The sequence below is a fragment of the Drosophila arizonae genome, chromosome 3, assembly GCF_054131065.1.
Source record: "Drosophila arizonae isolate 15081-1271.41 chromosome 3, UAZ_ARI_1.0, whole genome shotgun sequence".
Taxonomy (NCBI): Eukaryota; Metazoa; Arthropoda; class Insecta; order Diptera; family Drosophilidae; genus Drosophila; species Drosophila arizonae.
The window spans coordinates 3,805,413-3,815,969 of NC_142923.1; the positions used below are offsets into that span (position 1 = coordinate 3,805,413).

The 10,557-nt window shown below is 38.0% G+C and overlaps 2 protein-coding genes across 2 annotated transcripts; both read left to right on the forward strand.

Moving 5' to 3' along the window:
* Window positions 1-657: 657 nt before the first annotated feature.
* On the forward strand, window positions 658-5,412 carry LOC108609457 (uncharacterized). The gene is made up of 3 exons (XM_018001177.2): window positions 658-987; window positions 1,098-1,220; window positions 2,099-5,412. Exons 1-3 carry the CDS (start codon window positions 683-685, stop codon window positions 2,253-2,255), a joined length of 585 nt encoding a protein of 194 aa, XP_017856666.2. The 5' UTR covers window positions 658-682; the 3' UTR covers window positions 2,256-5,412.
* Window positions 5,413-7,285: 1,873 nt separating this feature from the next.
* On the forward strand, window positions 7,286-7,999 carry LOC108611524 (uncharacterized). The gene has a single exon (XM_018004219.2). The coding sequence runs from the start codon at window positions 7,400-7,402 to the stop codon at window positions 7,928-7,930; it is 531 nt and encodes a 176-aa protein (XP_017859708.1). The 5' UTR covers window positions 7,286-7,399; the 3' UTR covers window positions 7,931-7,999.
* Window positions 8,000-10,557: the final 2,558 nt, after the last annotated feature.

The following is a 10,557-nucleotide window of genomic DNA, read 5'->3' on the forward strand; positions in this document are numbered from 1 at the left end:
CCAAATAAAATTCCATTCAATTTCTCTATAAAGCTCTCTTTAGACTCCTTTCATATTTCAATAAATATTATCAAAGTAAAAATGACTAATTCATTAATTTTTTTTTTAAAGCGCTCTTGAAGCTCTCTCAAAGCTCTAATACAGCTCCATATAGCACTTATAAATATGACTGTTCTTCATTGATCCAACTGCCTAAAAATCTGCATTCCGCTCTAAGCTCAAACCCCATCTTAGATAATAGAAACGTAAACACAATCTATTTTATTTTACAAAAAAGAAGAAGAAGAACTTAGCCCAAGCCAACCTGCACGGGCTTGCTGTTGCCTTGTTAACCCCACTCAATCAGTGTACGAAAGCATTTCGTTTATTCATTTATAGAACATCAATCTCTCATCCGGCAGACAAGCGAACGATATGCCACATTCAGCTGAAACACACAAAATGCATTCGCATATGCAACAGTTGCCGTTCTCCCTCTCTCTCTCTCTCGCTCACTCTCTCTCTCCCTTTCTATATCTACCTCCAATAGCCAATGCCGCGTAACCCATTTGCCATGTTGGTTCGATAAACTCGTCATGGAGCTGCCTGACAACACGGCGCCAATAGCAACACCAACAACAACAACGGCTGGGAACAACAATTGTGGAACAACAACAACAACATTTCCACAGTGCATTGGCGAATGCCCAACGGTAAGGAAGCAATCTCTAACTTAATACGGAAAACTTGTAAAACGGCAAAGCAAAGCGAAATGGAAAAGCTGAAAGCCAAACGCCAGCCGGAGACCAACAAAGCCCCAATCCAGAGTCTGGCCCAAACTCAAACTCCAACTCCAACTCAGACCCATGCCCACGCCTATGCCAATGCCGTTGCCAATCCCTTCAAGCGCCCAATGAATACATTGCAGAAGCAATGGTATCGTGTGCTTCTAGCCAGGCGCGTGGGCTTCGGCCAGAGGCCTCAGCCGAGCGAAAAGGAGCCCACCTAGTACGTAAGATCGAATCAAATTGTGTGAAAATTGCAATTTCCTGTTGATTTAATACATTTTACAATTTTCTCACCCACGCCTTCGCCCTCGACCTCGCCCACTGTTAAAGCGCTGACATATGCCACAGACGCTATGTAGCCGCGTTTCGTAGATATAACGAGCGTTTCCGCTGGGAAATGGGAATGCACGAGCAGATGCAACGTTGCGCCATCGACGCAATGCGCGTGCACAGGTGAGCGAAACAAATTCTGAGAATTCAATTAGCCAACTCCAATTTGCCATCTACAATTTACAATTCACAATTCGCTTTGACAGTTCCACTTGACAAGAGGTTTAATTGCAATAAGCTCATCTCAGCTCAGCTAACTGACAAAACACGAAAGAGAAATAGATAGTAATACAAGTTAAACTACATGTCAGGCTTTTAACATTTAGATGAACTGCTCAGTCAGAGCTGGACAGCAGGAGCTTCTACTGCAGAAAATGCATTTGACAGGCGGTTAATTATTGAAGGCAATACCAGCTTATAAGAATTTATTTTAGAAGAGTACAGCAACCTTATGTGTGTATTCGCCTCCTGTCTTTGATATTTAACATGTGGATACACTGCTTGTCAAACTTTGACAGCATTATTTTTTTTCATTTCATTTAATTTTTCAAAATATATTTAACTGATTGTTAATTTTTTGAAGGCCAGCTTTTTAAGCATATATTATTCTAATTTTGGAATACTTTTTTACCTGTATATATTTAACTGGCAGTTAACTTAACTGTAAGTTAAGCTATTACAATAGAGCAGAATATTTAATTTTCTTTCTTATCAGATAGATATACATATATGTACATACATATATACAAATTTTATATATTTAACTGGCTGTTGAATTTGATCGACAAGCTCAATTATCAGATATTATCAGATATTTTCTTTTTACTAGAAGTTAGCAGTAGTTAGTTATAACAAGAGCTTTCTACACTTCAACTGACGGTTAATTGCCTGACATTTATCGATATTCGACACATATAAACTAATACATGTAACTCTTGCTCAAGCATTTTCTATGCACTTAGCTGTCAGTTAACTACTAACGTAAACTTCTTGCCTTGCAGAACATTTTCGATCACAACGCTGTGGCTGCCGTTGCACTCGAAACGGGAAATCAACTCAACGCTGGAAACACTGGAAAAGGTTCTGACAGTGAAGGAGAGACGACGCCTCGAGGAGATACTCAAGCGACTCGAATCGCAGCGCACGCGACGCTTTTAACAGATCTAATGACCGCCGCCCACACTCCCCAGCTCCAGCACTCTCGCACTCACTCGCACTCACTCGCACTCGCTCACACTCCCAACCTCCCGCACTCCCGCACTCCCTACCGAGTGCAGCTGGAGTGAAGCAGCGAAAAGCACTTTCGAGTGCCGCACTTACCCCGTGCCGGCAGCGCGGCCAAGACGCGCCCCTTGGACTTGAATTTCACTTTGCAGTGAGCCACATTTTGGAAATTGCTTTTCCTGCTGATGCTTTGTCGTAAATATTTAATACAAATAAAAGTGCGACTTTCACTTCATTTGAAGCGCAGCTCGTGTTGGGGATTCACAATTATCTGGCCCTCGGCAGCCGGGTCTCAGCTGCATTCTCAAATATGCAGCAGTTATGCTAAGTAGCTGCGCGCCGAGCACCCTTCGCGCGGCAGTGTTGAGTAACGTTCTCTAAAAATTACTGACATTCTAGTCAAATTGAAGGACAAGTGATTTTTGCTTAAGCTGCAGGAGAAGCACCTAAAATATAAGTGCTCTCGATAGGAATGGATGGTTACTTAACTTTGTTGCTTAATTGAATAATGAAGTCAGTAAATTAGTTTCATAGATTAACTGGATTTACTTATATAGGAATATATATCCCACTCGTTTGGTTGCCTTTCTTGTTTAAATGCTACTAAAGAAATCTCTCTTTCTCTCACTCTCCCTCTCTCTCTCTCTCTCTCTCTCTCTCTCTCCCGTTCCTTATGTATACATATATATATCTCTCTTTCTCCCTCTTTCTTTACTTTCTAGTCAATAATTGAGTACCGAACTGCATTAATAATCTTATTTTCCAACTACAGCTATTAATATATACAGCTCTCTCTCTCTCTCCCTTACTCTTTCTTTAACTCTCCCTCTTTCATTACTTTCTTATTTAAATAGTGATATTTGTCTAGTCAATAATTGAGTTCCAAACTCTATTTAGACTCTTATTTCCCCAACTACAGCTATCAATACAGCTCTCTTTCTCTCTCTCTCTCCCACTAGCCCTCCTTCACTTAATCTCTTGCTTATTCCCTCTCCTGCTCTGTCTGTTTATCTTCCATTCTATCTGTCTTCTAGTTGGTATTTGTGGCTGTTCATTTCTAATCAGAATCAAATGCCATTGCCGGTCAATCAGTCAAGCGTTTAATAACTGATTGCAGCTGTGGCTGTAGCTGTGCATCTGTATGCGTGCGTGTGTGTAAATGGAGAAAAGAGTAAGCAGATAAGTAGAAGTTGAAGCTAGAATAAAATTTATAACATATCTAACACGCATACATCATTTTGATATGCATGCCACGGGCACGTTTGCGAGTATTTGCTTAAGAGTTGAGGCTGAGAGGAGGAGAGCGAGTGGGGATGAGGAGCAGCAGCAGGAAGCCCTGGCAAGTGGCATAGACGTGGGCATGAGGGTAAAGGGGAGACAGTTCGCTGTGCACCGCACATGGACAGACACATTAATTTAGCTGCTGCTCTCGAAACCGCATGCAATTTTTCTTCGACTTGGCTGCTATCGCCTTTCAATGGCAGGAAGTGGCTGGAAGTGGCTGGAAGGACGCAGCAAAGCAGAGCGAGTGCCGGCCAAGCAGCTGGCAGCGAGGCATTCAGTCAGTTAGTCAGTCAGCCAGATAAGTGCGGTTTATGTGCGGCACGTAGCCCGTCTCAATACAGTCAATAAATTGCCGCTGCGCTGCACTGTTAACTGACCAAAAAAAAAAATAGAAAGGATCGATGGAAAAGGGGCAAAAATGAGGGGTGGGGCATGCAAGGTATTGGGTTTAGTCGAGCTGAGGAAGTGGGCAAGGGTTGGCATGTGGATGAAACTGATGCTGCGCATTTCTCTTTCCACATTCATATAGGTTCAATCTCAATGCACTTTAAGCACTCGAAACTCGCAGCTGGACTCAAATGCCAATCAGATTTTAAATTCCATAAACTGTGAGCATTCATTAAAGTGAAATCTAATTGGAATATGTAGTAGGTGATATGAGTTTGGTTGATGAATTAAATTATAGCTATCTTCAGCTTAAATCATAAAACTTTTAGGAGACATTGATCTTTGAAATTTGTTTCTTTTTTTTTATACTAATTATTTTCCTCTCTGGATCCCATCTATAAAATTAAATTTTTTATTTTTTTAGTTAAAATATTTTAATGTTTACTGGTATAAATTTCTTTTAATATAATAAGTATTTAAAATTTTATCTTAAAACTGATTTTTAGATACTTATTAATTTTTATACCCTGAACCCATTGAAAATGGGAAATCAGGGTATAATGGTTTTGTGAAAAGTATGTAACAGGCAGAAGGAATCATCGCAGACCCCATAAAGTATATATATTCTTGATCAGCACGACGAGCTGAGTCGATATAGCCCTGTCCGTCTGTCCGTCCGTCCGTCCGTCCGTATGAGCAAAAGGATCTCAGAAGATATAAGAGCTAGAGAGCTGAAATTTGGCATGCATACTCGTGTATACCATAGGCAGTACAAGTTTGCTTTATTTTTTCGATAACTCGTCCGATAACTTTTTTATCGAGAATAATCGAAAAATCGACATTGTTTTTTCAGCTTAATTTGAACATTTTTAGACCTGGAGACTTCAAATTTGCGTTGTATATAAAGTTAGTAGATACAAAGATTTTGTAATTTACAGATTTTGGATACCACGCCCCCTTCGCCCCAAATTTGTAAAAAACGCATTTCAAGTACTAGAGACTTGTGCTTTGGAATGGACACACATTTTAGCTACATGATTACGCTCTAAAAGTTTTATTAGGATCGTATGTCTACAAAAGAAATTATTCAACAAATAAATTCTCACACTGCAGTGCAGCCCAAGCGCAGCCGCTGCTAGCTGCGCAGTTTGCAGAGCGCGTGCTTATACGTGCATGTGTATGTATGTGTGCATAATAGAAGTCCAGAATGATTAGAATATCAGTTTGGAGGGTTCAGGGTATCTCCTAGTCGAGCAGTCTCGACTGGAGCCTTCTTACTTGTTTAATTTTTGTTTTTAATTATTTATTTATATTATAGTTATTTATTTATATTTACTAATTTTGTACAACAGAAACTGAGGCAATAAAAGTTTGTTTTAATTATAATCAAAAAAAAATCTTGAACAAAAAGATTTTCCTAAAAAACAAATATTTATCTTTATCACAACAATAAATTTTTTCTCATTTTTTTCTGTCTAATACAGAGTAATGAGCTTCTAACTTTTTTTTTTTTTTTTTTTTTTTTTTTTTTTTTTTTGCTTACTCATAATAATATTAGAAATGTTATTAGAAAAAATATTTTTGTTCGCTACATTTTATTTTGTTTGCTATATATTTAAGACTAGAAAACTGTGTTCTTTAGCCACTCACCACTGTACGTCATTTAATAACCGAAAACTACAGTCGAACTGAACTCTGTGCGTTAAATGCCGATGCAAATTAACTTTATATTAAGAGCACATTAATGAGAGAATACCTCGCAGCTACAACAACAACAGCAACAACAACAAGCATAGCTATGCAGACAAATGAAGAGGACGTAGATAGGTAGGTTGGTTGGTTGGTTGTTATAGCAGTCCTTCAACCTACGCATATTATAAATCAGAGCGCGCCTCGTTGCGCATAGACAAGAAAATTATAACAAGAAAATTGTGAGGGTTTTTCCGCCCCATATCTAGCTGCGCCGCATAGCATAACAACATTCCAGAGGAAAAGTCTGCCGGAAAATATGTTATTAATTCAAATTAATATAATCCAATTTTAATACGCAGCAAACACTTAAAGTGGATGAGCGAGGTGAGTTCGTTTTTAAAGGAGCGTATGTAATAGGGTTGTGTTTCTGATTAGGTAAGGGTAGATGATGTAACTGAAGGCGAAATGATTTTTTTAGTGGAATTATTATATCATTAGGAGATATTGTAGTTCTCTATATATATTTGTGTAGAAACCTTAAGCGGAAGCTAATAAACTCTAAAAGTTTTATCAATATATTGGCTTTCAGTAACTTTGATATATTTTTCCATATCTAATAAACTTTCTTTTAGAAAATGGTCCAAAAATAGATATATGAAAAATTTGTATGTCAGTAATTTTCCCCAGCTTATTTATATTGGCTAAATCACAATAAATTACCATTAGAATCGTCTTTACAATATACTTATTTATATTTCTCTCTCATTCTCTCAAATTAAAAATCTAGTTTTATTATAATATGAGAAAAATTTCGCTAGTTCCCAGAGTTTTGTTGAACATCTCTGCTGTTTCCAGGGTATCTCGTAGATCTAAGCTTTACTTCTTGCACAGTTAACTGCAATGCATTAAATTCCTCAACTTATAGGGCATCTGCACGTCGATCACCGTGCATTTTAAGCACTCTTATTTGTTTTCTCTGCTGCCTCGGCTGCTTCCTCAAATTTCCCTGCGCTCATGTTGTTTTGCATGTTCGCTCGCGTTGCGGAAATGGAAACTACTCTCTCAGCTGCTGGCAGAGCTCCGCGCGCATTATGAAAAGATATTTGCCTATTACGACCAACCCGAAGCTTCCCCAGCCCTGACTAGACGTGTGTGCCTGGGCCATGATGTATAGACAGTTCGTTTGTGTATGAGTCTGGGCTTAGTTTTCCCATCTTTATATTATTTTTCCTTCTTCTGGGTGCGGGCTGTGGGCGGAGCTGTTAATAATGCGCAGATATGCGAGCAATGACAGCCCCTAATTTGTGCACATTTTTCACATTTCAGCAATAAATTTGTGGCCTTTGGCTTTTTGGAAATTTATCAACATCTTTTTATATATTCATATACTCCACACATTTGACAGGCCGTAAGTCAGTTTTATGGACATGCTCAAACACATGACACAAAAAAGCCATAAGCAGGATTTGCATAAGATTTATAAATAAATATGTTTATTACTTGGCAACAGAGTGTTACAACTTGGCTAAGAGTAAAATAAAATATAATAAGATATATAGACGAATGGAGGTAAATATCGTATAATTAATATTATTTATTTATTCAGTAAATATTATATTATTCTGCCGAGTATATCATAAATTCAAGCATTTTATGAAATCCAAGCATTAATTATCAAAAAACAATTTCAAACACGTCAAATTTTCAGTAGAAAAATGATGAAGAACACATTGTTGTGGGAGACGCTGCAGACCGTGGAGCAGCTGGAGGTGGCCTTCGAGGAGACACTGCAGACCATAGACCACATCAACAGTCGCTACTGCTCGATGTCGAGGCGCACGAGCACAGCCGAGCGACACCAGCGACTGTACGAGTCGGAGATCCAGGCGGCCATCACAGGACCCGCGAAGCCCACGCACAAGATTCACGATAATCCAAAGCGGCGCAACAAGAAAAAGAAACGCACAAAGCAACGAGGCTGCCGTAAGAGCCAGGCCAAGTCCAAAGGCCAATGGGTGCAGCCCGTCTTCAATCTGCATGCCAACTGCGTGTGCGAGCTGGAGTTGGACAATGCAAATACGCCGATTCGAACTGTGACGGCGCACCTGCTACAGGATGGCATCGATAAGGAGTTCACATCAAATGCGACGGCGACTAGCAATGGGTGGGGCATGCCGGAGGACACTGATCGAATGGATCTGAGCCTCAGCGCCTGCAACACCAATTGCTGTCCCTGTTGCCAATGATGTGGAAGTCTTTGATTTGTGTGTATTAGTGGTATTCCCTCAAAATAAATAAGTAAATGTTGTGCAAAAGTTTTGCTAATCAGGCTTATGGGCAATTGGTAAATCTGTTTCGATTTGAGTTTAGAATAGAGGGCGAAAAATCTTTAGTTTGTTTATATTAGTGGTATTCCCTCAAAATAAATAAGTAAATATTGTGTAAAAGTTTTACTTATGAGGCTGCTTGCTTATGAGGAATTGGTAAATCAGTTTCAATACGCAACATCTTTGAATTGTGTATATTAGAGGTATTCCCCCACATTGAATAAGTAAATATTGTGTACAAGTTTACTAATCAGGCTGCTTAAAAAAGATGGTAAATTAATTTCAATGTGCATTTAGAATAGAGTGAATAAAATCTTTAATTTATGTATATTAGTGGTATTCCCCTAAACAAAGTAAAGTCGGGAATGCTCTAATAAGCAATACCCTGCACCGAATGGACTTGCATAAGATTAACATTTCTTCGAGGTGAACTTTCATAATAATATATATAGTATAATCATAATATAGACAATATAAAATATTATTAAAAAAAAAAAAAAAAAAAAAACAGAAATCTGTATATAATAATACATAAAACAACATCATCTTCAAGCATTCTAATAAAATGCAAATTGATACAGAAATAAATAAAGCTGTAAACTCATATAAAAAAATTTCTAAAAGCATTTCCGATTATTTTTCTCTGCCGCAACTTTTATAGTTCATTTGTCATAAATAATAAAATTCCTATATAGAATATATAATAATAATAAATAATAATAATAAATAAAATATATAACGACCCCATCAAATTTTGCCATTTCATATTCCTTTTCTTTAAACTCTATACAAATTTACAACAAGTCGCAATAGCATCGATTACAAATAACAATGTGCCACGCCCCACGTCAAGTTAGCTCCCTGCCGCTGCTGCTGCCCAGCCAACGGATCTGAACAAAAGGAAAATCGCAAACCGTTTCGCATTTTGTATGGGAACTTAAACGCTAATGGCATAAACATCCGAAACGTGAGCGAAATGTTTAAAATGCCGCCACAAACACAAACGAATCGGACAGGATGCGACAGGACAAACAGAGCTAAAGCCAGTTGGTTAAGGATCACAAGCAGCAGTCGATGGAGTCGGAGTCGGAGTCGGAGTCAGAGTAGGAAGAGCCGTCATGGTTGTAATGTAGCCAAAAGCGCGTTTGCCACAGCCGCACAGCAAATCAAATCTCAAATCATGCACGTTTCGAGTCCAGAGCAGAACCCAAATCGAAACGGAATAACAAAGGAATAAGCGAAAATTGTTCGACGAATTTGAAATGCCCTTCACCTGTCATAAATGAGTCAAATGAGAAAGTCTAATAAGTACATAAAAGGAGCTTTACTTGAAATAATAGAAATTTATAAAACCTTTAGTATACATAAGTTTAAAGATGGAATTGATATCATATGGACAATTCATTAAAAATTCAAATAAAAATTGTTCATCTTCAATAAAATAAAGTTCTTCAAATTATTTAAGACAACTAATTTATTTGTATAAAGTTAAATTTTGAATTGAATGCAATTATACTAAAATAAAATCAACTTTTGTAATATTACATCATGGTTTGGTTAGTCTTATACAACAAAATAAAAAAATATATATATATTTATATATAATAAAAAATATGTTTAAAAATATTTTTTTTTAGTTTTAAAAATAGAAATAGTTTTCAGAAATAAACAAGAATTTTTTTTTTTTCAGAATATTAGATAGATATTTTGGTATGACTTGATACATAGAACTCTACTATAATCATAAATATATTATAATTATATTTTACAGCCTAACTAAAGATTATTACAGATTTTTATAATATAAATTAACTCTTTCCACAAAACTTAGTCCTCTCTAAATGAACTTAAACCAGAGGAATACTTTATTCATTAACTAAAACTCAAAATTTGTTCAAGTATAAATAATATACCATTTAAACTCATACTACTGTAAAACATGGCTATCAGGCACTGCCTGAAACCTAAAACCTTAAAAACTCGACAAAGCAACCTACCTACCTAAAGAACCTTTACCGCCTTATTAGGGCATGACAGAGCACTGTGCACAGCGCTTATTCACTGGCAACAGGGTGACTCAGGGTCACAGGGGCAGCGTGTGCCTGGCCATAGAAGGAAAGGCAAAAGGAAAAGCGAACTGCAACAGAAATTGTTTGAAAATTCAATTCACACATTTGCCCGCTGTCGATGCCGAGATTTCGAATCTGCCACGATGCAAACCCTTCGACTGCCTATGTAGCAATAGCAAAGGCAGTAGCAGTAGCAATAGCTGATGCTGATGCTGCTGCTGAGCTGAGTTGAGGTCTCTCGCTTTCAAAACAAGTGGAAAATCGCAACGAATTGTTACAATGTTGCGCCAGACTGAAGACTAAGAAGATGCCTGGAGTGCTAGAAAGAGACGAACGAGGCGAGCAGGCGAGGGTACGGACCGAATTTTTGGGCTGTCAATGTGTTTGGCGCCCTCCCTGTATCGGTTGCAGGCCAAAGCGCTGCCTGGGGGCGTGAATGCTAATACGCCCAGCAAGTGAAGGGGGTATATTAGTTTT

Excerpts from the sequence above, each read along its gene's own strand:
- LOC108609457 (XM_018001177.2), top strand. The coding sequence starts at position 683 with ATGCCCAACGGTAAGGAAGCAATCTCTAACTTAATACGGAAAACTTGT. Across the intron at positions 988-1,097 it reads AGCGAAAAGGAGCCCACCTA|CGCTGACATATGCCACAGAC; the intron begins GTACGTAAGATC and ends CCACTGTTAAAG. Across the intron at positions 1,221-2,098 it reads GACGCAATGCGCGTGCACAG|AACATTTTCGATCACAACGC; the intron begins GTGAGCGAAACA and ends CTTGCCTTGCAG.
- LOC108611524 (XM_018004219.2), top strand. The coding sequence starts at position 7,400 with ATGATGAAGAACACATTGTTGTGGGAGACGCTGCAGACCGTGGAGCAG.